The sequence below is a fragment of the Microplitis mediator genome, chromosome 2 (genome assembly GCF_029852145.1).
Source record: "Microplitis mediator isolate UGA2020A chromosome 2, iyMicMedi2.1, whole genome shotgun sequence".
NCBI classification, from domain to species: domain Eukaryota; kingdom Metazoa; phylum Arthropoda; class Insecta; order Hymenoptera; family Braconidae; genus Microplitis; species Microplitis mediator.
Window position 1 is genome coordinate 7,466,963 of NC_079970.1, and position 25,854 is coordinate 7,492,816.

The 25,854-nt window shown below is 27.7% G+C and overlaps 6 protein-coding genes and 1 long non-coding RNA gene across 10 annotated transcripts; 1 reads left to right on the forward strand and 6 right to left on the reverse strand.

Moving 5' to 3' along the window:
- Positions 1–1,152: 1,152 nt before the first annotated feature.
- Positions 1,153–2,914, reverse strand: LOC130664256 (allergen Tha p 1-like). Its single transcript, XM_057464130.1, has 4 exons — positions 2,766–2,914; positions 1,950–2,130; positions 1,761–1,855; positions 1,153–1,437 (listed from the first exon to the last, which is right to left on the reverse strand). The coding sequence occupies exons 1-4, from the start codon at positions 2,769–2,771 to the stop codon at positions 1,336–1,338; spliced, it is 384 nt and encodes a 127-aa protein (XP_057320113.1). The 5' UTR covers positions 2,772–2,914; the 3' UTR covers positions 1,153–1,335.
- A 1,565-nt stretch (positions 2,915–4,479) lies between these two features.
- On the reverse strand, positions 4,480–9,921 carry LOC130664257 (uncharacterized). Its single transcript, XR_008989329.1, has 9 exons — positions 9,710–9,921; positions 9,237–9,522; positions 8,993–9,039; positions 8,757–8,807; positions 8,504–8,559; positions 8,267–8,317; positions 8,028–8,073; positions 6,728–7,562; positions 4,480–5,458 (listed from the first exon to the last, which is right to left on the reverse strand). It is a non-coding gene; the product is annotated as an uncharacterized LOC130664257 (long non-coding RNA).
- A 394-nt stretch (positions 9,922–10,315) lies between these two features.
- Positions 10,316–12,345, reverse strand: LOC130664255 (60S ribosomal protein L28). Its single transcript, XM_057464129.1, has 4 exons — positions 12,226–12,345; positions 11,396–11,488; positions 10,855–11,097; positions 10,316–10,452 (listed from the first exon to the last, which is right to left on the reverse strand). Exons 2-4 carry the CDS (start codon positions 11,480–11,482, stop codon positions 10,366–10,368), a joined length of 417 nt encoding a protein of 138 aa, XP_057320112.1. The 5' UTR covers positions 11,483–11,488; positions 12,226–12,345; the 3' UTR covers positions 10,316–10,365.
- On the forward strand, positions 12,325–14,937 carry LOC130664248 (S-adenosylmethionine sensor upstream of mTORC1). 3 transcript variants are annotated; one of them, XM_057464116.1, is made up of 2 exons: positions 12,325–12,731; positions 14,023–14,937. In XM_057464116.1, the coding sequence occupies exons 1-2, from the start codon at positions 12,600–12,602 to the stop codon at positions 14,935–14,937; spliced, it is 1,047 nt and encodes a 348-aa protein (XP_057320099.1). In that variant the 5' UTR covers positions 12,325–12,599. The 3 variants fall into 3 exon arrangements, with proteins under 3 accessions (XP_057320099.1, XP_057320101.1, XP_057320100.1); XM_057464118.1 differs by lacking the exon at positions 12,325–12,731 and adding an exon at positions 13,114–13,184; XM_057464117.1 differs by lacking the exon at positions 12,325–12,731 and adding an exon at positions 13,281–13,370.
- Positions 14,938–15,017: 80 nt separating this feature from the next.
- Positions 15,018–16,830, reverse strand: LOC130664250 (prostaglandin reductase 1-like). 2 transcript variants are annotated; one of them, XM_057464119.1, is made up of 4 exons: positions 16,691–16,830; positions 16,326–16,620; positions 15,882–16,155; positions 15,018–15,359 (listed from the first exon to the last, which is right to left on the reverse strand). In XM_057464119.1, the coding sequence occupies exons 1-4, from the start codon at positions 16,794–16,796 to the stop codon at positions 15,018–15,020; spliced, it is 1,017 nt and encodes a 338-aa protein (XP_057320102.1). In that variant the 5' UTR covers positions 16,797–16,830. The 2 variants fall into 2 exon arrangements, with proteins under 2 accessions (XP_057320102.1, XP_057320103.1); XM_057464120.1 differs by having other exon boundaries at positions 16,326–16,611; positions 16,691–16,818.
- Positions 16,831–17,964: 1,134 nt separating this feature from the next.
- Positions 17,965–20,088, reverse strand: LOC130664251 (prostaglandin reductase 1-like). The gene is made up of 4 exons (XM_057464121.1): positions 19,834–20,088; positions 18,735–19,029; positions 18,383–18,656; positions 17,965–18,306 (listed from the first exon to the last, which is right to left on the reverse strand). Exons 1-4 carry the CDS (start codon positions 19,937–19,939, stop codon positions 17,965–17,967), a joined length of 1,017 nt encoding a protein of 338 aa, XP_057320104.1. The 5' UTR covers positions 19,940–20,088.
- Positions 20,089–21,226: 1,138 nt separating this feature from the next.
- LOC130663564 (prostaglandin reductase 1-like) lies at positions 21,227–22,960 on the reverse strand. The gene is made up of 4 exons (XM_057462846.1): positions 22,734–22,960; positions 22,373–22,667; positions 21,800–22,073; positions 21,227–21,720 (listed from the first exon to the last, which is right to left on the reverse strand). The coding sequence occupies exons 1-4, from the start codon at positions 22,837–22,839 to the stop codon at positions 21,379–21,381; spliced, it is 1,017 nt and encodes a 338-aa protein (XP_057318829.1). The 5' UTR covers positions 22,840–22,960; the 3' UTR covers positions 21,227–21,378.
- Between the last annotated feature and the right edge of the window lie 2,894 nt (positions 22,961–25,854).

Below are 25,854 nucleotides of genomic sequence, written 5' to 3' on the forward strand. Positions count from 1 at the left end.
TTTAGAAATTTTAATAGAGAGGCAAAGAAGTTAAAAAAAACGTTGATTTATAGAGTATGCCGTCAACTGATCCAAACAATTTTATACCACAAGTGATCCCTACAAATTGATCCCACCGACATTCGGTTGAAAATGATGAAGATAAAGCTTTTGAAGGTGATGATAATCAAAGTTATGAAAATCTTGATGAAACTGATGAATTAGAAGATCAATTGAACCAGTTTTCAGTTGGATTTAGACTGTGGGATCTTGTCGCGTGATCACTTGTCGAGGATCAGTTGTCATGGAACCCATTTATAGTATTAAGTCAATTGTTTTGCACACCTCAAGCGCGAAAGCGCAGGTGTGCTTTATGGACAGTTTTTTTTTTTGTATTTCCAGAAGTTTAAATATCGTTTAAAAAATGTGTCACATTTTGAAGTTTAGAATAAACGCTTTTTCAACAATTTTTTTGGATACGGTAATATTATTGTAATTAAAATTAACTTGTTAATTAGTTTTAATAGTATAATGTGTTATTTATATTAATACTGAAAATACTAAACGTCTGATTTAAATAATTATTTTTTAACAAATTGTGAGGTATCAAAAATAATTATTTAAAAATATGGACAAAGATTTAAAAAGAATATTTCTATGAATTTTTTAAATTATTTTCTTAAAATAATTTTCATGACTAAATTTACATTGACTTAATGTTGACATATAATTTGACATTTTAAAGTTGCGTTATAACTCTGAAATAAAAAACAAGACGTCTTAAATTAATAACAGTTTGATCGTCTGCTACTTTCAGTATCATGATTATTGTCTTTTAAATTTTAAAAAAATAATACTTTTACTGATAAATATTTTCCGATTGAAAAATGTAATTTCTTGGTAATAATAAAAAATCTGCAATTTACTGGCATGATTCAAACGAATTTTGTTTAATTAAAATAAAATAATTGATCAATTAATCGGAAACTGTGTAAATAAGTATCGATTTTATTTTTTCAATAAATTACTATCATGCAAAATAATTAGTCAAAAAAATCTATTTTTAAGAAATAAAATTTATCTCTCGCAGTCGAAGTATCCGTGACGATAAATTAAATATTTATTTTATCCTGAGCAATATAATAAAAATTAACAAATTAAAAAAAAACAATATTATTAACAATAAATTTTTTTTTAATACATTTCAACAAACAATAAGTACATTGTAATCACATAATAGCAACTAATAATAAATGTAGTACATTAATTATTTTTTATAGCAGAACAGTAAATTGTGTTAAGATTTACAAATGAGAATAATTTTTTTAATATTTATTTTTAGTTAATGTTTAATATTTAAACATTAATTCCTTTAGCTTTAGCTTGATCTTCGTATTTCTTACGGTACTCATTATTGGGGTCGTATTTGACAGCTAATTCATCCCACAATTCTTTTTTCTAAAAAATAATTATTAAAATTATTATATAATATAAATATTTGTTTGTGTTTGAATATTTAAAAAAAAAGAGCCATGACTTTTGGGGAATACCCACACGTTCCTGTTTAAAAAACTAGGACACGTGAAAGTTAAACGGGTTTGAAAGGAATAGTTTCCTTTTATACAAACGTACAGATGTAATATGTAATAATGAGAATTTACGGGTGTGTAACATTAATCACATAACTGGTTTCAGTATAAATCCATACATAATAATGTAGATGTAATAAAAATAAACTAACATAAAATAATCGAGTGACATAATAACATAAATATACTTACGTTATTGACCAAGTGTCGGATAACTTTTTCACTTTTAGTCTTTTGCTTTTCAGTGCAGCTTTCACAGCTAGTTCGAAGAGCATCAGGTAAAATATCTAAATAAAATAAACAAGTTAATTAATTAATAAATTATAAATTCATACATTTTTATATATTTATTTTATAAAATTTAAATTCATAATTACTTACCTTTTAATGTGTTTCCTTCATTTGTACAAGGTCCTTTGTCTAACAAACATTTAACGTATCCCCTTAATAAGCGATCACTGCCTATAATACCATCAACGTCAACATCATCGAATTTACTGGTGTACATTTTAGTATTCGCAGCCAAAGCCACTGCGATAATGGCAAGAAAAATTATAGCGACCTATTAAAAAAAAAATATATATTTTAATAATTAACAATAAATAATTATTATGATCCTGAAGTTACCAAACAATTAACAATTTTTTCAATAAATTAATGACAAAAAAAAAAAATCTATAAATATGCACATGTAGAAAATTTAAAAAACTATAGGTGCAATTATTTGAAATATATTTTTTTTTTATAATTCATTATTTTGAAAAAAATCACAAAATTTTAAATGCACATTTAAAAAATTTTGAAATTAACAACTGCATTTTTTATAAATATTATTTTTTAAATTATTTATTCTATTTACTAATAATTTGAATTTTGTCTGATGTCTGCTACATTCACACTCATAAAAATTTTTACTTTATTATTTAAAACCCACAGGTTTTTATTTTTAAATAAATAATTTATAAAAATTAACAGTAAATAAATTTAAAAACTCATACATAAAATTTTTCAAAATTTTGTATAATAATATTTCTTTGTTCATAAAAAATTTTTGAATTTCTGCTTTTTTCAGTATCGTGATAAATTTTCTTATTTAAAATTTAAATAAAAAATAAAAACTAATTAGATAAAATAACTATAAATAATTTATGACAGTTATATAAGTAAACGAAAGCTAAAGTAAAATTTTATTATTACCTTCATATCGGTACGTTAACGAGATCCAACGACCAAGAGTAAGAAGTAACTGATGCTGTAGCTGGAGTGTTCGCGTCTTTTATATTACCTGACGAAGGGTCCTAATTCGCCGAACTCTCCCGCTCGTTTCATATATATATTTCTCATTCCATTGACTCGTGGACATGACTGGGCTGATGGGGATCATGTTAAATGTTATTTACACTGTCGCTCTGCATACTAATGAGATCTATCTTTCTATATAATACACACAGCTTACGTCTGCTATACGTAAAATCATCTCAGTATTCATATTCAGTATCTCAAAGACTCGTCTATGATATTACCGTGCGTCATTCTTACTTTTTTTTGCAGGACATCAGCACAAACGTGTTTTGCAAACCTTTTTTTCAGGCAATTCGTCTTAACTATTTTTTGTTAGCACCCACGAAGAAAAATACTATGAATCATTAATTATTATTGTAGAATTAATAGCTGGTCAAAGAGCAAATATTTATATTGACATATTGATAGCTGTAATTATTATTTAAATTCACTGTAAGTGTAATTTTATCATTGTCTATGTACTGCTATCAGTCTTATTATTTAGACAATTTACGCATTATCTTAAGATACTAAAATTCGCCATGAGCGTAAATGTATACATTTATAATTAAATACAAAAAAATTAAATAATTAAAATGCTAAAATTCAAAAAATGCATGTACTGAATTTTGAATTATCTGCACATAGATTTTTTTATTTTTATTTTATAAACATTTTAATTTATGATTATGAAATTTTAAAAATTTTCAGATGTCCGCTAACTTTAATGTGTGAGTGTAGTAGACATCAAATTTAAAATTATTAATAAATAAAGTAAATAATTAATAAAATAAAATTTAAAAAAAGTGCATATTTAAAAAATTTGAAAATTAATAAGCGCATTTTTTTAAAAATATTATTTTTTAAATTATTTACTCTCTTTATTAATAATTTTAAATTTGTCTGATGTCTCCTACATTCACGGTCATTTATAAATTAGCCGGCGTCTAAAAATTTTTGGATTTTTTTAAAAATAAATTAAAAAAAATTGCAGATATAGTTTTTTTATTTTTCTAAATGTACATGTTTTTAGTTTTTTTTTTTTTAATTAAATTGGTAAAAAAAAATTCGAAAATTGTTAATTGTCTGCTAACTAGGATCATATATTATCTTTTGAAGTTTTTTTAAATAAACTTAATAATGAATAAATTTACGTGCATCTTAAGAAAATTCTCAGTATTTAATTTTAAAATGTTCTTACTTTATAATTTTTTATGTCATTGCAATGTTAATTTTTTCAAAATTTATTTTATTAAGTATTTAAATTTAAATTTATTTTAATTATTATTTAAAATGATTCCTTTGTAAATATACTTTTTTACAATAATTATTATCATTATTATACAAATATATAATTAATATATATTATTTTTTTTAATGATCTTGACATATGTACGAGAGACTTCGATGCCAGAGTATGAATCATCTTTTTACCGCAACTCTTACTACCACAGAACTTTTGAACTTTGTATGGCAGCCATATATATTTTTATTTCATATTTTTTCAAATTATTTATTATATATTTAAGTTAGATTACTTTTGTTATAAAATTATTATTTTTTAAACGAATTCTACTTATAAATTTATGAGTATGGATATTAAATTGTGTAATTTTCTGGAATTAAAAATAAAAAATATTGTCCATGAACGCATTGTGTGAATTATTAGATCCTGTTTATGAAGGTTTTTATGTAAACAATTGCAAAAAAGGTGTTATCATGGACAGTGATATAAATAAATGATCAATGGTAATCAAAACTTGATATAGTCTGTAATATTAATTTTAATTAGACACGTGTTATAACTAGACGGGATTGATTATCCCAATAAAAAAAGGATCAAACTTTTAGATATCGTAAAAAAATTCAAATTAGACTGTCCGGAAGGACAACTGGTTTACGTCGTTAAGGAGAAAATAAAAAAAAAGTTATTTAAGATGTAAGGAAATAAAATAAAATATAATGAACCGTGAATTATATGACCTTCAGATACAAGTTTCTGTAGTCAAATCAGTCAGGATTCTTGACACCGACCTCGAACATCAAATGACCGTGAATTACTTGTTTTAATTTTTTACAAATTATTTTAAATAAATAAACTAATTATATCAGTTACATTTACTTTGTTACGGTTTAATAGTTTTTTTTTTTTCATTTATTTTTAGTTTAAAAATAATTCAATAATTTTTAACGTAATTAGTTTCGTACAAAGGAATTTATTAATTTAAAAAAAAAAATTATTGTTGCATAAGAATTTAATTGAAGTAATGAATTATTAAGAAAAATTCTGATGAAAAAAATGCTAGCGATGTTAAATAAAATAAAAAGCCGTCAAAATTTCCAGATCGTTGGGTTTTTCCACACTTGGGATATGTAAAATTTTTATGTAAATAAACTCAAAAGATTGCTCTAATAAGATAAAAAAATATAAAGACAAAAATATAATTCAGGATTTATTTTTTATTTGAAAGTAAAATATTTTAGAATAAAAATAAATTTTAATAACAGACGTATTTTTTTATATTTTCAAGAATTTATAAAATTAATTATAATAATAATTCAACGGAATAAACCTAGGAATTTTTTTCAACGCAATTAATCCTTTGAACCTGTAACAATAAATAAACAAGTAAATAATTAGTTGACAATACTATTATAATTTATAAAAAAAAAAAATATGAGTGTTTTTTAATTTAAATTGCAATTGGTAATAATCGTGCTAATCATACAAAGTTTTTTAACTATTATCATATATGACAAAAACCATTTAAAATAAAATATGATATTTATTTATTTCTTGTACAAAGACCCAAAAGCTTGCGCCAGTAACAGGGTCACTTAGTATAGTAGAGTGACAACTATGTATATGTGTATTATATAGATCTAATATAAAATAGCAATATGCAAAAAAATATTTATAAAGTAAGTTTAGACTGTAAGTTTACATTACATTACGTTGAGGGCATTCTCAGACAGTACTCCCCACTTTTTAAAAATATGCAATGACTTTTAACTGCCAAAAGTGTATCAAAATTTAATTAATTAATTAAAAAAAATTAAAACCTTAATTGAAAACAGAACAACGTAATCGTGATTTCGTTGAGATACAGAATTTAAAAAAAATTACTTACAATTGATATCAATTGGAAGTTAATCAAAATTTGTTAAATAAATTTCAGTAAAATCTTCATGTCAATTTTTTAATTAGAGTTTTCAAATTTTGTAGGCTACAATTTATTTAACAAATTTTGTTTGACTCCCAATTGATATCAACTGTAATTAAATTTTTTTAAATTCTATACCTCGGTGAAATTATTTTTATATTGTCCTTTTCTCAATTAAAGTTTTATTTTGTTTTTAATTAATTAATTAAATTTTTATACGCTTATGACAATTGAAAGAAATTGAAAATTTTTAAAAAGTGGGGGGGCACTTTCTGAGAATAGCCTTAATTTAGTGATACTATCAAAATCTCGTTATTACAGTACTTTAATTAAAGTTTATCATTTTCTAAGTGATGTTATAAAAGACGTTAAGACATTGGTCGACAGGGGTTGATTAAATCCGGATAAATTTTGCTCTTTTGCTGCTATTGACCAGGTGATTACATACCAGGGTTAACCTGTATAATGGGGCAGACTGGTGAAGTGTTGCACGTATAGCAGGTGTAAAAAGGTTGGTATGTCCTAGAGTTTATGGGAGGTACATAGATTGGTAATAAATCAAGGAATCTAGGACAATCAATGGAGCCTCTTTGAAGATTTTTAACAAATAATAGGGCTGCACAACATTGCAAGATTCAAAAAATATGAAGTAAAATATTGTAAGGATTTTTTTAAATAATAATAATAAAGAAAAAATACTACACGTTGACTTACCATGACAAATAAGATGAGTTGCATATAAAAAAAGGATTTCTTGGCATAAAAAATTTTTACTCGATCCAAAAAAATTTACTTGCCCCAAGAAATTTTTCATTAGGGCCCGTTCATAAAATACGTTCGCACTTATGGGGGAGTGGAGTCGCTTACTTTGACAAGAAGGATTAGGGGGTCTAAGGAAACGTGACGTTCGCAGCTCATCAAATAATTTTGCAAATTTTTCGTTCGGTTTTTTTTAAATTTAGTTTTTTTGTTACGATAGAAAATCGTTCTTTTCATATTTGTAAATATCTATGTATTTCTACGTATTTATTTCCGTGATAATGGCTGAATAATTTGTTATATTTACTGTTTGGTTTTTTTAATATTTGTTATTCAATGTCAACGCTAACGCTGCGGTTCGTCACAGTCAGTTCGCTTGTATTCCCAATATCAAAAAAATTTATCGAAGTTCCTTTATTGCAAATAATAGATTTTTTTTTAATATAGAAATTTGTGAATATTAATTGATACATATATCATATACGGAAGGGAGAGACCTACCATTTGTGATGCAATATCGATAGAGGAGGTCACAGAAAATGTGACATAGCACGACAAAGGGGGGAAGGGGTCCAAAAAAATAAAATTTCGTGTGACGTATTTTATGAACTGACCCTTAAGAATTGAAAATAAAAATTTTCTTAGAGTAAAAACCAATTTCTTGTGCCAAGAAATTTTTTTCTAATCCTACGAAATTTTTTGTTTTCAATTGATAATGCAAAATTTTTTTTGCGCCGATAAATTATTTTTTTCTGTGTGATGAATTGCCTTCCGTGACACCGATTAAAATCTGCACATAAATAATTTTGTCTATTTAGTATACACGTCATACAATAATACGTCGTTATGAATATATAAGTAGATGCAATGAGACATTGTTTTCAGAAGTAGCAAATATAAGATCATGGCATTCAGAGATCTTGGTGGTTGCGTATATCATCATAGTAATAAAATAATAATTGTAAATTATAATATCTTTATATTAACAAGGTATATCGTACCTGTATAATTATTATTAGTTTTGTTATGGATATTTTTTTTATTCAATTGTCAAATTTGTAACATAAAAAAAAAAAAAAATTACTTTCACTTTTACGCTTTTCGCTTCTCATTGTCATTACTTTAGACAATAGTAATTACTAGTCAGATTAGCAAATACTAAATATAATCACGACAATCAGCGATCTTGGTGGTTATATATTTCACCATAAGCAAATAAAATATTAATAATTATGATATAAAATATTCAAATTACCTTAATAAAATTTTATTCTCGAGTTACATTTCCTGGTGATTATTATCTGTAACAAATAAAATTTTATATTAATTATACGGTTGTTTAACTATTAATTTAATGAGCTTGGGGTTAATTTTAATCAGCTAGCAAATACTAAATATAATCACGGCACTCAGAGATCTTGGTGGTAAAAAGTTTCATCATAAATAAATATAATGGTAATAATTAGAGTAAGGAGAAAAAAAATTTTAACTTACCTATAAAGAAATGTATGTAATTGTTTTCCGATAGTGTCTAGTTGATTGTATCTGTAAAAAAAATTACTTTATTAATTATACAATATAATTGTCATTACTCATTAAATTGAATTTTTTATTTTAGTCAGATTAGCAAATACTAATGATAATCACGGCATTCATAGATCTTGGTGGCTAAAATTTCATCATGTGTAAATGAGAAATAATATAAGTATATAAAAAAAAAATTCAACTTACCAATAATAAAATGATGATCATAATAAAGTTTTACAGAATTTCCTGATCCATTGACTCTGTAAAAATAAAATTAATCTTATTAATAAGAAGTAAAATTCAATTTGATTAATGAATTGAATGTTAAATTTTAATCAGCTAGCAAATACTAAATATAATCACGGCACTCAGAGATCTTGGTGGTAAAAAGTTTCATCATAAATAAATATAATAACTGCAATAATTAGAGTAAGTTGAGAAAAAAATTTCAACTTACCGATACCTAAGGTATATAATTGTTTTTCCGGAAGTGTTCTGTTCAGTTCATCTGTAAAACAAAAAATTACTTTATTAATTACATAATATAGTTGTCATCACTCAATAAATTAAGCTTTTAATCTTAATCAGATTAGCAAATACAAATAATAATCACGGCACTCATAGATCTTGGTGGCTAAAATTTCATCATGTGTAAATGAGATGCAATATATAAGAAAAAAAAAATCAACTTACCAATAATAAGTAGCAACAGCTTCACAGGATTTCCTGATTCATTGAAGCTGTAAAAATAAAATTTAGTTGATTAATAAAAAGTAATATTCAATTCGATTAATTAATTCAATGTTAAATTTTGGTCAGTTAGCAAATACTAAATATAATCACGGCACTCAGAGATCTTGGTGGTACTAAGTTTCATCATAAATAAACATAATAACTGCAATAATTAGAGTCAATTGAGAAAAAAAATTAAACTTACCAATATATAATGTATATCCTCTTCGATCCTGACGGCCCATACAGGGGACAATTTTGCCAAGCTCGGCAACTAGCAGCTGTTAGTTGAACCATAAAATTAATTATTGCTACAGCTTTAAAATAGATGGCTTTAAAAACTATAAATTAGAAAAAACATAAAATTTGTTTTTTTGCTTTGTAAAAAGTCTATGAGTAGACTTAGAAAAAATTATTCAAATAGCAAACAAAATGATGCTTCGAGACTGAGGAGGATATGATTGTTTTTCCGAGTTTCTTGTTTATTGTATCTGTAAAACAAAAAAAATTTCTTTATGAATTAAATACTATAATTCTTATTACTTAATAAATTAGATTTTAAATTTTAATCAGATTAGCAAATACAAATAATAATCACGGCACTCATAGATCTTGGTGGCTAAAATTTCATCATGTGTAAATGAGAAGCAATATATAAGAAAAAAAAATTCAACTTACCAATAATTAGTAGCGATAGTTTGACAGGATTTTTTGATCCATTGAAGCTGTAAAAATAAAATTTAGTTTATTAATGAGAAGTGACAATTAATTCGATTAATTATTTTTATGTTCAATTTTGGTCAGTTAGCAAATACTAAATATAATCACGGCACTCAGAGATCTTGGTGGTAATAAGTTTCATCATGTAGTTATGTTAATTGACTTAATAAAATAAAATTAAAGTTCAATAATTACCATTCATAATAGTCGTTGTTGGCACTGATTATACTTCGATTATAATTAATTACTCATGTTTTCCAATGTCCCAAAAAATTGACCTACAAAATATCTAAATTGGTAAATAAACCAGTAGTTTAAAAATATATATATTAAAAAAATATTTACCTTATTCCCTATATGAATTGCTGTACTTAAAATCTAAGTAATGAACTTACTAATTAACTAACTTACAGCTAAGAACTAAATACTAATTACTTAAAAAAAAGTACAAAACGCATTTAATAGTAAAACAATAATAATTAAAATTTACGGATATTAATAAAGCTATTAATAGAATATAAAACTTATCATTATTAATTATTTTTGTTTTACTATTGTTGAGTGTTTGGTTGAAAATTAGTTTGAAATATTTATTATTAACAAAATTAGCAATTTTAATCAGCTTTTTTAGGTGCACGGGTCTTCTTTGCTGGAAGTGGCTTTTGTGATCGGATGACAGCACTTGCACGACGGAGAGCTGGCTGTAATTATTGAAATTAAATAAATTTATAGTCTACTTAAATATAATTGCTAGTAAAAGTATATCGCGTCGCTAATTCCAAAAGGGCTTATATTTTTCTACACCCTTTTGGCTTTAGTCATCAAGTCTAAAACCAAAAGAACGTACAATTTTTTTTTTTAATTGCTAATGATATTGTAAACTTCTTCTAAAGCTGAAAATTTGGATAAAAAAATTTGAATTTAAGCTATATGTCTTTTTTTCAATTTTTAAATATAAAGTGAATCTGCAATATGATTGGCAATGAAAAAAAAAATAACATGCTCTTCTAGTTTCAAACTTAGTGACTGATGTCAATAGGGCGTAGAAAATTATAAGTCCTTTTGGAATTAGTGACCCGGTAAATTTTATAATCAATTCGAACCTTGATGAGATCACGGCGGTATTTGTTGCATGATAGCAAGTTCTTCAACTTGTAAAGAGACCGACGTGCTCCAGCTTTCATTGTTTGTCTGATGGTAGCTTTAGCTGGCTTGTTAGCAGCCTTAGGCTTCTTGTAAACAACCGTGAATCCTTTTTTGTCTGGAGTATCCACAATTCCAACAGTTTTACGGTGTACCAATCCAGAGTACCGGTAGCTGCTCAAGTTGGTTAAATTGCTTGGCTCCTAAATTTAAAAATAATAATTAATTCACTGTCTCGTTATTTTTTTATCTTACACTAGTATAAATTACATATAGAGTAGAGGTACCGTTTTGGACACTTGAAAAGTTTTAATAAAATAATTTGTGACAGACGCAATGACATGATTAATTTTTAAAATATACTTTTATCCCACTATTAAAATGTCAATTTTATTTTACAATTTTTCATTAATTAAAATAAAGTATTAGATGTCCAAAGATGGAGCAGTGGCCACAAATGGTATCTCTACTTTATTGGATATTATAAGTATATATAATTACCGTTGAAAAAGGTTTGCTAATGTTTCTCTTCTTAAGAAGGAAAGCATTGTTGTTGCGGATGATCATCCAGTTCAAATGCGAAGACATGATGACCTATAATTAGATCATTTTTCAGTAAATAAATTATTAAGTACCAAGACATTTTATAATCATGACACTGAACTTTACCACGAGTGTGAATGTAACTGACTAGTGTCGATTTTTTAAATTTTAAATAAATAAATATAACTTAAGTAGAGTAAAAATTTAAAATTGCGTATTTAAATATTTGAAAAATCAGTACGCGCTTTTTTCTAAACTTCAATATCCTAATTAATTAATTAATTTAAATTTTGTAATCTGCTACATTCACTCATAAGTTAACCGACATCTAGTAATTTTTGGATTTTTTTAAAAACGATAAATTTAATAAAAATTGCATCTGTGGTTTTTTAAATTTTCTATTTGAATGTCTGCAAAATTTAGGATCATTCATAAGTATCACATAATTTAGGTTAGAATTTACTTGTTTTCAAGTTTAATTAGAGTTTAAATAAACTTATTCACATTTTTAATTAAAAAAAAAAAACTTTTATCCAAAATTTTGGATGCGCAAATAAACTTTACATTTTTTTAAAATATTTACACCAAAATAATAAATTTATTGATATAAATTGGAGGTTAAAATTGACACATGCTTTTAGAAATCAATATTTCTCATAAAATTCTCATCATAAAATTAATAATTATTATAAATTTATAAAAATATATAATAAATCAGTAATTAAAGTAATTATTTTTAATTATAAATATAATAATTACAATAAATAAAATAATTGTAAATATTTTACCTCGTGCTTGTGAGACACAGCAGAAAAGAGAAACTTCGGAAAGACAGATAACTTACGGAAACGATGCGTTGTAAATTTAAAATACAAAACAAGTATTTTAAATGTAACTGCGCAAAAAAATTATTCAAAGTAGTTTAATAATTATTTTTATTAATTAATGAGTATTTATTACTTGTTAATTAAATAAATAAATGATTATTTTACAAATAAATTAATTGTTACATTGATTTGGCCACGTGACGTTTTAAATCGTTGGCGGGAAAATTTAAACTTTCGTTGCAGCTGACATATGGAGACTGTAGAATAGCTGACTGATAAAGTTGGGAGTGAATTAAATTCAATGAAGATAATTAGTGATTAAATAATTAATTAATATGGCAAGTGATGAGCATAAAAAATTAGCAGCATTAATTAAAGACACCCATAATCGTTTGAGAGAAGATTATCGTAAATATGGATCTAATGAAGCCTGGGCACGTCATCTTGCTAGAACTGATGATTTACAGGTTAGACTATAAATTTATGATCCTGAAATTAGACAATTAAAAATTTTCGGATTTTTTTTTAACAATTTAATTAAAAAAAGAAAACTAAAAATATGCACATGTAGAAAATTTTAAAAACTATAGGTGCAATTTTCTTAAGTATTTTTTTTTTAAATTAATTCAATTATAATTTAATTTTGACCATAAATTGAACGTTTCGTCTCTTTATTGGGACTTCTTCAGCAACTAAAACAAGTCATGATAAATAATGTACAAAATTATATAAATAAACAAATAAACAATTAATGTTACAATCCCATGGTACAACATAACCACAATTAATATTGTGCGAGTTTTATACAATTTTATGTCTTATGAGACCTAGTTTGTTTTGTTCTGATTCAAATTTAAGGCCTAATATTGCATCGCGACAAAACCCAAACAGAACTGATACATTGCAAGTTCCATTTGCACGTACAAATTCATATTTTAATTCTTTCTTTGTAACAGGTTCCGGGCTTTGAAACGCGTTGCCACTGAGTATAACGTTATCAGAAACTTTAGTTGAATTCAGAGAAAAATTTTATTTATATTTGTTAGAAAAAGAGGAGAATGGGCTAAATGTATTTGAGTGATCTTGAATAATTAGAGTTGATGTCTGTGAGATTAAAACTAATCATGATTATGATTATATTATAAGTTAATTATTGTTTCAAAATAACCGTTATTATTATTATCTTAATTGTTATAAATTATATGTAACTTAATAATTAGATTTATGATGATATGGAGCAGCAGCTTCTTGATCGATAATATCCCTACCCTGGTGAAAATTTTTCGGACTTTTGTCCGAAAAAGTCTTTAGAACTCTAGAACTGAGTTTTTCAGACAGAAATCCGAAAAATTTTCACCAGGGTATCCAAAAATTCCCATAGAATTCACTCAACTGCGACAAAAACCGCATAGAATCCTATAGACTGTATTGGTTTCTATGCGGTTTTTGTCGCATTTGATTGGATTCTATGGGAATTTTTAGATAGGGATGAATAAATAAAAATAAAATAAAATAAACCAATCACAAATATGATCACATCCTACCTTGATCATATAAATTATATCGTCTACTAGACGATATAATTTGTAATGACTTGTTTTAGTTGCTGAAGAAGTCCCAATAAAGGGACGAAACGTCCAATTTATGGTCAAAATTAAATTATAATTTTTGAATTACTGTCCACCTCTCTATGATTTTACTATAAATTTTTATTTTTACTTTTTATTTATTTTCATGTAATGAAATTTTAATCAACAGAACTATGCTGCGTCAATGCAAGAATTAGCAACAAATCATTGGAATATTAATAATAATAATAAACAAGTGACAGACAAAAGTAATTGTCGCATACGTTGGATTAAAAATAAATGTCATGAGTATTTTTTAAATGGAGGCAAAGATAAATATAATGAACGTGAGATAGAAATTATGAAAAAATTAAATCTTGACGAATTTAATGACACACCTGAAGAATTATTGAGTAAAAATAATCGTAAAGGCAGCGAATTAGATAAGGAAGTGATAAAAATAAAAATGCTGGACGTTGGTAGCTGCTACAATCCTTTTGCTGATGATGATAATCTAGATGTTACTGCCATTGATTTAGTGCCTGCAAGTGACCAGGTGTTGCAGTGCGATTTTTTGAATGTTGATATTGGAGATAAGACACTGAGTAATGATAAGAAAGGGATAGTGGAGTTTGAAAAGAAATCATTTGATGTCTGTATTTTTTCGCTGCTACTTGAATACTTTCCGTGTCCAGAGCAGAGGTTCAGATGCTGCGAGAAGGCTTATGAGCTGCTAAAAGACTCGGGGTTACTGATAATAATAACTCCTGATTCAAAACACGTCAATGCGAATGCTAAAATAATGAAATCGTGGCGATGGGTACTAGCTAACTTGGGATTTATGAGAATAACTTATGAGAAATTACAACACATTCATTGTATTTGTTATAGAAAATGTGTAAAGAAAGATACTGCTATGAGATGGATCACATTGCAGAAAAATATATCTGCTGATGACGTTTTATTTAATTCAAGTGGTAAAATCTTTATACCACAAGATTTTCAAACAGTTTTGACGGATGATAAAGAAACTGATGATGTTAAGATTGGGAAGGAAGATTTAATTAATGTGTTTGATGAACTACCAAATTTATGTGACAACTGATTAGATTTATTTGTCGTATTTATTTTTGTCATCGATGTCAGAAAAAAATGATGGTAAATTTTTAACTACTGATTGATTATTTATACTTTGACGACAGCTTTTCCGAAATTTCCTCCTCGGAGCATATCGAGAAATGCACTAAACATATTTTCAAAACCTTCTGTTACAGTTTCTCGGTATACGAGTTTCCCTTGGCGGATCCACTGGAGATTTTTTTCAAATGCCTCCATTGACCGATTTTTCCACCGCAACATGAGAAATCCTTCTATTTTTAATTGCTGTGTTACCATAGCCGGTTGAATGACAGTACACTTGGGCAAAGCATCAGGACTATCGTTGTATGCCGAGATAGAACCGCACACAGAGACACGCCCGTATGGATTCATTTGGTAAATAACTGCGCTCGATATTTCACCACCCACCTACATCAAATAAACACACGGTTAATGTATACTGTAAAAAATTTTGGTGTAAAAATGGCCCCGAGAACTTTAGACGGCCTTGTAGTGAGAAATAACGGTGTAAAAAAATGTTAGGAGTAAATTATCCATCTGTGTAATTTACTTTTTTACACCATTTCGTGTCGCTCGTTATAATTTTAATTAATGAGCAACAAACGATATTGAATATTCTTAACAACTTAATCAATAACTACATTAATTTTATTTAGATATTAAATAGTTTTTTGAACATTTTAATATTTTTATGATTATTTTTTTTAACGGAAAATTATCAAAAATTACACATTTACTCGCTTGATGGTGTAGAAATTTTTAAATCACACCGCCTAAATTTAACACGATAATTGGTGTAATTTTCACACCAAAATTTTACGGAGTCATTTACATTACACCGAGTCCAAAAATTTTTACAGTGTACATTTAAATACAAAATGTTTACCAATTTAAATTAACAAAACAAAAAAAATATAAATAATTTTTTACATTATCAAAGTAACAATCAATTCCTTGGGGTGTAACTTTTTTCAGCTGAGCCGCAACGTCTTGTGTTTTGTAATTAATTGCATGATCGAATCCTAAATCGTCAATAATCCACTGGCATTTAGCATCACTGCCAGCGATTCCTATGACTTTCATACCTAAAATTTTTCCTATTTGACCAACATGAGAACCTACAGCTCCTGCTGCTCCCGATACAACCAAAGTTTCTCCTGCCTTCGGTTCACAAATTTCCGTAAATCCAAGATACGCCGTATGGCTATAGAATTTATATTAAATACATATTAATAATAATAATTTTAAATCAATGAAACACTTAAAGTATCAACATATTTAATTTATAAATTTTTAAAATATCTTTCAATAATAAAATAAAATAAAATAAAATAAAATTATTTTTATATTTACAGAATTATTGCTGTGAATTACCCAATAAGACCTAACACACTGAGACCAAGTGATAATGGTAAATCACCAAAGTCCGATAATAATTCTGGCTTCAATTCCAATAAACTGTTCTCATCAAAACCACTCATGTTTATTATCGTGTGAGTTCTCCAACCTAAGTGTCCTACGATTCTTTTGCCAACTGGATAATTTTGATTCTTCGATTCAATTATTAGAGCAATCTGTACTCCAAACATTGTAGAGTTCAATGGAAGTTGTTTTATGTACAGTCTCATATAAGGATCCACTGACAAATATTCCGCTTCAACTAAAATTTCTTTAACAAAAAATTTTATTTTTCCACTCGTACTATTGATAACATTCCGAATAAATTAATAAAAAAGTACCTCCATTTTTTATTGACGGTAACTCCTCTTCTTCTATTTTTACATCCGTCGGTTTGGGCTCTCCTTCAAAATGTTTCACAAGAATATATTTTTTTGCAGTAACCATTTTTTTTAATTTTACGCTTGTATTTCTTTATTCAACTGCAAGTTGTCTATCGCGAATGTCAACTAATGCGTAAGATAGCTGAGTAGGGAGTAAGATCATGTGATCTTTACTTAATTATCTATGATTAAGTAAAATGATATTCAATTAAAATAATAATTGTTGAAAAAGTTTGAACAATAATTTTATATTTTTCAATATCAATATCATAATAATTTTAAATAATTAGGATAGAAGTACCATTTCTGGCCACTGCTCCATTTTGGACATTTAATACTTTTTTTTAATTAATAAAAAAGTAAAAAAAAAAATTCCATTGTATCAGTGTAATAGAAGTATCTTTGAAGAAATTTAGAAAATTAATTACAGCCGACTACCCGTCATAAGCCTGGTCTAGGGGATGCAGGGGAATTTTTTTTGAAATTTCAGTCTTCCCACTACCGTGCGTTTATTTTTATTCTTAGCTACCCGTTATAAGTCTGTTTTATTTCATATAATTTTAAACGTCATCAACATGTTGTTATATACGCGACTATTTCTTTTCCTGGTGCTTATAGCGCTAAGGAAAATACTTGTCTTTTTACACCAATAATAATTATAGTGCAAAAAATTATAATGATAACGGTATTGATTACAGTAATAATAAAAACAATAATTTTATTGATGAACTTAATACTCAATAAAATTTTTCATTTGTAACAGAAGCTTTTAATATAATTCATGATTACAATTATGAACAATAAATTATATTTTACTTTTATTCTCCGCGAGATGTAGACAGTAAATTTTCATTATTAATTTGTCTTTTTTTTCTATTCTTAGTTTATAACTTTGACAATTTTTACGGAGGCTTATAACGGACTCTCTGGTTAAAGTGGGGAAAGCTGTTTGGACTCAGTAACTCCCGATTAAGAGGAAGAGGCTTATAAAAGCCAGGATTATGACGGGTCGTTAACTGTATTTAAATTTTTCAAGTCCCTGATTAAAAGAAACGATTTGCAACCTTATATGTCCGTAAGAAGGGCGATTCAAAAATATTCAAAGTATTCAAAAGCATTAAAAAGTATTTAAAATTTTTTTTTCTAATTGTTTTAAATCGTTTCTTTTAATAAGGGGTGTCCAAAACTGGCCCTAGTGTGACCAAAAAACGGTACTTTTACCCTGCAACTATTTACACTTTGACAATAGCTTTCCCTAAATTTTTTCCTCTTAACATATCAACAAACGCTTCAAACATTCTATCAAAACCTTCAGTAACTGTTTCACGGTAGACCAATTTTCCTTCTTGAATCCATTTAAAGTTTTTTTCAAAACCTTCTCGCGACCGATCGATCCAACGTAATGTTATGAAACCTTCTACTCGTAACTGGTTATTTAAAATACTTGTTAACGAATCAGTGCATTTGGGTAAATTATCATGATCTTCATTGTAAGTTGATATTGAACCGCAGACAGCAACTCGCCCACAAGGATTCATTTGATGCATAACTATGCTAGAAATTTCTCCGCCCACCTATTAATTTTACTAATTAAATAATTTTATATGTTAATTATAAAGCAATGATTATTATAGTAATAAATATAAATACATTTTCAAAATAACAATCAATGCCTTCAGATGCAGCTTTTTTTAGTTCCTCAACAACATTTTGCGTCTTATAATTTATCGCGTAATCAAATCCTAAATCTTTAGTAATCCATTCACATTTTTCATCACTGCCAGCAATTCCTATCACTTTCATACCCAAAATTTTACCAATCTGACCCACATGTGAACCCACTGCACCAGCAGCACCCGAGACAACTAAAGTTTCTCCAGTTTTTGGCTTACAAATTTCGGTAAATCCAAAGTATGCAGTATTCCTATAAATTATTTTGTAAATTCCCATATTATATAATTGTTTTAAATACTATTATTTATTTTTGTAGTAAATTAATTACCCGGGGTGTCCTAGAACACCTAGAGCAAGGGATGTCGGCAGATCTCCAAAGTCAGGTAAAAGATAAGGCTTTAAATTAAATACACTATTTTCGGGAAAGTTTTTTAAATTAATAATAGTATGGGTTCTCCAGCCAATACGTCCGACAATTCGACTCCCAACTGGATAATCTTTATTTTTAGATTCTATTATTTTAGCGACTTGAGCTCCAATCATTGTTGAATTAAGTGGAAGTTTGTTGCTAAAGACTCTCATATAAGGATCAACTGACAAATATTCTGCTTCTACCAAATATTCTATATAAAAAAAAAAAAAAAAAAAACAATCCGAGTCGTAAAATTAGACGTAAATTGAACGTTTTGAACGTAAATTGAATGTTTCGGACGTTAAAAACTTAATTTGATCGTTTTCAACTTATTCAAAACGTCGATTGGACTATAGTAGTCCCGGCGAAAAAGTCGTCCTAAAATAGATAGTAGGGGTATAGGAAATACGTGCTAACTAATGGTAGTTGGAGGATGATTTTCTCGTCGGGACTACTATATCACGAATTAAAAACGTAATCAAAACCTATTTAAATTTAAAATAACGAAATATAAGGATACCCAAAAATTTTTTTATCAATTTTTTACTCCTGGATTATAATCACGTTAATTCCCTAAAATTTTTCAGTACGCCCTTCTGGCTCCTAAGGCAGATCCGTGAGCTATAAAGGCGCAGCAAAAAATTCGTATTTTGAAGAAAAATTTTTTTCAGTTTCAGGTCTCTAGATTATTATAACTCTGTTTTCTTAAAATGAAGTTTTTTCTACAACTTGTTTATATCTTTAACACTATATATTTATATCTGTTCATATATTATTTCATATCAAGGTTATAAAAATTGTGATTACAAACATCGAAATAAATTAATTAATGCTACTATTCAATTAAAATCATAACTCATGAAATTAACAATTTTTTTATGATTTAAAATACAAATAAAAACGTTCGATTTCCGTTCAAAACGTTTAAATTACGTTTAAAACGTTTAATTTTCGTCTAATATTTTGACTCGGGAACTTATTTATTTATTCGTTAACTTTTTTTTTGGCTGAATACCTCCATCTTCAATTGGTGGTAATTTCTCTTCTACTATTTTTACGTCACTCGTTTTAGGTTCTCCTTCAAAGTACTTTACAATAATATATTTTTTTGCAATAACCATTTTGATATTTAAAATATTAAATAGTGAATTAATTTAGACTCTCGATATTTGTAAACAAATGTAAGATGTTTTTTTAAATTTATATATAGACGGATAAAGTAGGGGAATAATATCATGTGATTTAATTTATGAGAGATTAGCTATCTACGTATTCAAAAATAACAAATTATCAATTACGTAAAATTTTATTTGTGAATCTTAACACTTAAAATTATCATTTTTATTGTTATCAATTGATAAGTTTTTAAATGAAGTGCTTTTGCAGATTAGAAAAATTTTACTAAGGAAATAATTTATTTTAAATTTAATTCCAATTGAAAAAATAATTGAAGATAAAAAAAATTTTTTTTTTTTAAATTAAACTTACAGTGAATTATTTTAATAATTAAAAAAATTACATGTGAATAAATTTTAACTCCTAAAAATATATTATTACGACTCAAATATTCACATCAACATGATCAAGAAGACACAACAGTTCATTAAATTCTTGTCGCACTTTATAAGAATTAATTTATCACCACTTAGTGCTGATGAAATTAGTTCCCAATTTAAAATAAGCAGCCTGTATAGTCGAAGGGAAATTGCGGATTTGACTTTCTTTTATAAAGTTATCAACAGTCTGATAGACTCGCCTGAGACGATTGAACTGTTTGGTCTTGTCATCCCTAAACCTGGTCTTAGAATGTGTCGACTACTCCATTCCGTTAAATCAAATAAAAATTATGTAATTTAGTGGTCACTTAATAGAATAGCCAGACTAGTCAATCGCCACTGCTCGGACATTAATTTTTTGGCAATACGATTACCTCATTCACACCCGATGTCAAAAAGCAACTTCTGAAATATTACACTAAAAAATTTTGTGTAAAAATGACCCGCGAGAACTTTACATGACCGTAGTGTGAAATAACGATGTCAAAAATCATCGGTGTAAATCATCCATCCGTGTAATTTTAACACCAAAATTTTTATACCGAGTCATTTACACTACACCGAGACCGAAAATTTTTTACACTGCAATTTACTCTCTAAACATGAATAAGTGAAATAAGTGAATATTCAATAATTTTGAGTGCCAACCAAACCACTTTTTGAAATTAGTGGTTCAGTTTGCACTTGGAATTAGTGAATATTCACTTATTTTCACTTATTCATGTTTAGAGAGTATATAATTTTTTTGACGATTATTTATTTTTCTTTTGATTTATTTCATATCGTTTGTTATGTTGATTCATTAGTGTAAAGCCGATTAGCGTTAAATAATAAATAAATAATTAATAAACGTAAATTTATTTAATTATATTTTCAACAATTAATTTTTTGTAAATAAAAATATAACGAGTATTTAATATAAAATATTTATTTTTGATAATTTGATAATATGAATGATGTAAAAAATTTGGTAATTATTTTTTTTCTTTGGTAATAAAAAATTATTAAACTTTAACGACAGCTTTTCCAATATTTTCCCCGTGTAAAATACCAACAAACGCATCAAACATTTTATCGAAACCTTCAGTTACAGTTTCATGATAAACCAATTTTCCTTCCTGAATCCATTGAAGATTTTTTTTAATTCCTTCCATCCAACGATCCAACCAACGCATCACCATGAATCCCTCGAGTTTTAATTGTTGGGTTACAACAGGTGGTTGTATAACAGTACACTTAGGTAGTGCATTAAGATCAGCATTGTAAGCAGAAATCGATCCGCAAACTGCGACACGTCCGTAAAGATTCATTTGATAAATAACTGCGCTAGATATTTCTCCACCCACCTGTTAATTAACAATTATATATTAAGATACTCTTGCTATTTATTTAAATATAATTAACGTTAATTTAATTTAATTTTACATTATCAAAGTAACAATCAATTCCATCAGGTGCAGCTTTTTTCAGTTCCTCAACAACATTTTGCGTCTTATAATTTATTGCGTAATCAAATCCCAAATCTTTAGTAATCCATTTACATTTTTCTTCACTGCCAGCAATTCCTATTACTTTCATACCCAAAATTTTACCAATTTGACCCACATGTGAGCCTACTGCACCTGCAGCACCCGACACAACTAAAGTTTCTCCAGTTTTTGGCTTACAAATTTCAGTGAATCCAAAGTATGCAGTATTTCTGTTAATTATGATAGAGAAAAATTAATAATAATGATTCGTTATTATTACACCGTAAAAAGAGCGGTGTTAAATGAAATAACACCGGTGTAGGTGGTGTAATTTGTCGGTATTCAATCGGTGTAAAAAAGAATTGCATGTATAGAAATTAGACAAAAGATTTTCAACACCGGTAAAGAATATTTACACTGGCGGAGGTGTTATTTTAACACCGAAAATTTTAACGTCTACACCGCCTGGAGTTACGCCGGTTTTTTTTTAGTGTATTATTGTTATTGTTGTAATAAAAATTATGATTACCCAGGCATTCCTAGCATACCAAGAGCAAGAGATAATGGCAAATCACCAAAGTCTGGTAAAATATAAGGTTTAAAATTCAACAATCCTTGATCTTCGGTACTGTTGACATCAACAATTGTATGAGTTCTCCATCCTAAATGCGCCATTATTTTTTTTCCCACTGGATAATTGGGATTTCTTGATTCAATTATCTTGGCAACTTGGAAACCAATCATTGTTGACTTTAATGGATATCTCATGGTGTAACGTCTCATGTAAGGATCCACAGATAAATATTCAGCTTCGACCAAAAATTCTATCGGCAATAAAATAAATATGTATATAAATTTATTCATCAGATAAATTTATTTAAACGATTTACCTCCATCCTTAATTGCCGGTAACTCCTCCTCCACTAATTTTAAATCAGTCGACTGAGGTTCGCCTTCGAAATATTTTTCGATTATATATTTTTTAGCAATCACCATAATTTTTATTTATTGGTGCTGTTTATTGTGGCGATAGAATGTGGTGTGTCACCGGAACTGGTATGTCGAGTGTTTAATCAAAGATTATATGTTGAATGAGTATTTATATAGACGTGGCGACTCAGTAGATAAAAAACTGACGAGAAAAGGAGTGGGATATAAGCAGACTGCTCGCTGCAGAAAATAAAGCCTCTGTAATGCCAACGTACCAATGAATATTTGCTACATCATTATTATATGGAACAAAAAAGATATACAAAGATATCTATTCGATAAAATTCATCAGATATATTTTACTCATTATATAATCGTTGATGAATATAAAATTTATAATACGCAGTTATTAAACTATTCCTGGTGATTGTAAATATTTTGTTTGAAAATTTTTTATGAGGGCGTTAGTAAAAAATTTTTAAGCCCAACAAAAATTTTAAACCGATTAAAGATTATTAACTAACATGAATCATAATCGGCTATTAAAAACACATTCCTGAGGTCATGAGATTATTACTTCAGTATTAAATACACTTTAAGATGAAGTGTGTAATTTAAATTAACACACTTGGGAGATAACATTGACATGTTATAATCAAGCTATATATGATATGTGGAGTGCTCCGACCCAAAAGTGAAACTTTTCTAGATCACTTTTGAGAAGGAACGGAAATATTTTATGCAAACAAAATTTAAAGTTAAAACTAAAAAGAACGAAAAACAAAATAAGGAAAAAGAGAAATAAATAGTAGTAAAAGAACTAAATGAATAGATAAATGAATAAATAAATAATTAAGTAAATAAATAGTTAAATACATAGTCGGTTAAGTAAAAGATAAGTTAGAGAGAGGGCAAAAAAACACGCCTAAGACTAATGTGGAAGGGATTGTGTGACCCCCGAAGCATTGGGCCCTAAAACAAACCGGAAGAAAGTCAAGGCCAAGATGATCTTCTATTGGACCTGATTTTCCCCCGAACAAAATAAGTAGGAAACGCCTTTTACATTTTCTGTGGGACTCCGAATTTTGGCTAAAAGAGTCAGTGGTGAAAATGGGTCCAAAGTGGACGGTTGTAAAATAGATAATAGTAAATCAGAGTAGGCTGGTAGCCACCTGATGTTTTAAAAATAATTAAAATACATAATAGTAATTCAGAGTAGGCTGGTAGCCACCTGATGTTTGAAAAATAATTAAAATATATAATAATAGATCAGAGTAGGCTGGTAGCCACCTGATATTTTAAAAGAAAATCATAATTATAATCAATCAGAGTAGGCAGGTTGCCACTCCACGATTGAAATTTAAGAAGCTCCAAAGAAAAGTTAAATTGATAAGCAAATTAATAAAACGGAAAGTCTAAGTTGTGTGTATGTGTTAAATTAAAGCAGTTCACCAGAGGAAACCCGCAGAAAAAAAAGAGCCATACCACTACCTTAGCTGTTTAAGACATAATATAAACCTGTAATCAAGTGAGTCAGAAATTTATCTTGTTTGTAATTTTTCTTTCAATATATACATCCATAACACGAAACAAATTCTTAACGTAAGCTTTCATTCAAAGATTTCACCGATCCGCGGTCTATTAGTCGCAAGATTATGTAGAACGGAAAGGGAGCTTAGCTTTTTACTCCTTGTCTGTTTTACGCGCAAGAAATAAAATGAAATTTTTTTAATTAGCTTTTTTAGGTGGAAAAATTTATTTTTTAATTTTTTCCTTTTCTCAAGTTGTTAACAATAATGCTAAGAATTAAAATCTCTTTAATTCAAATTTTTTTTTCAATTTTTACTATTTTTTATGCTAATAAAATAATTTTTTTTATTGTTTGCGATAACAATTGCAAAAATTTTTTTTAAGATTAGCTGATTCTTTTCATGTAGTAGGCGGTTAAACTTTAATTGAAAAAAAAAATATCAATATCGGTTCATTTTTTGCCGACTTATAGCTGTTTGTTTATGTGATCTCACGCTCCGGTCATAAATTATTAATTAAAAAATTAATATCTCGGTAACTAGTCGACGAAGAGATATCACCAAGGTCTCATTTTATTCGTTATTCTTTTTCCTGAAATTCATTTGCGACATGTCTCGACTCATTCTCAATAGTTTCCGAGATATTTTAATTCAAAGCGCATCGCAAAAAGGCTATTTTTTAAACTATTCAATTTCCTTGCCCAATTTTTTAACTTCCCGCTAAGAAAATTGTAAATTTTCAAAAATTCGGGAAGTTATTGTTCTCACCCCGATTTTCGAAAATCGAGTTTTTATCAGATGTCGACGATTTGAGGTCCTAGGCAGCTATTCTGACTATTTTCAGAATGATGTCCGAGTGTGAGTGTGCGTAAACTCTTTACAACTTTTTAACTAATGAACCGATTTGGATGTTTAAGGTGGCAAGCGAAAGAGCTTATTGGCCATCAACTTTCCTGAAAATTTCAGATTATTTGATTAAGTAGACTCGAAATTATTGGCGAATTACGAAAAAAAAAAATTTTTTTTCTTTAGTTTTTTAGTGATTTCTCTGAAACGACTTGAACGATCGACTTCAAAATCTGTTCAGCTCTAGAACTTTATAAGCCGCGTCGAATGCGACCAAAACCACCTCAATCGGTTAGTTTGTTCGAGAGATATCGTTGGAGAAAGAAATGGTAAAAAACGGTTTTTTCCATTATCTTTAAAGTGACTCATCCGATCAATTCCAAAATCTAATCAGCTCTAGAACTCAATAAAACGCGACGATTGCTACCTCAACTATTGAAATCGGTTAATTCGTTCGCGAGATATCGTGTAAGAAAGAAATGTTAAAAAACGGTTTTTTTAAAACAATGGCATACAGAAGTATTTCCGAGCTCAAGGAGCTCGAAAAGAGCGGGAAGTTTTGGGGCTGGCCCGCAGGGTCAACCGATAGATCAATTTTTTTTTTTACAAATTTCGTATATATTTTCCTGAGTACTTAAAGAAAAATTTTTTTGGACCAGCCGATCGGACTATTTGACAACTATGACAACTGAAAAATGTTGCCATT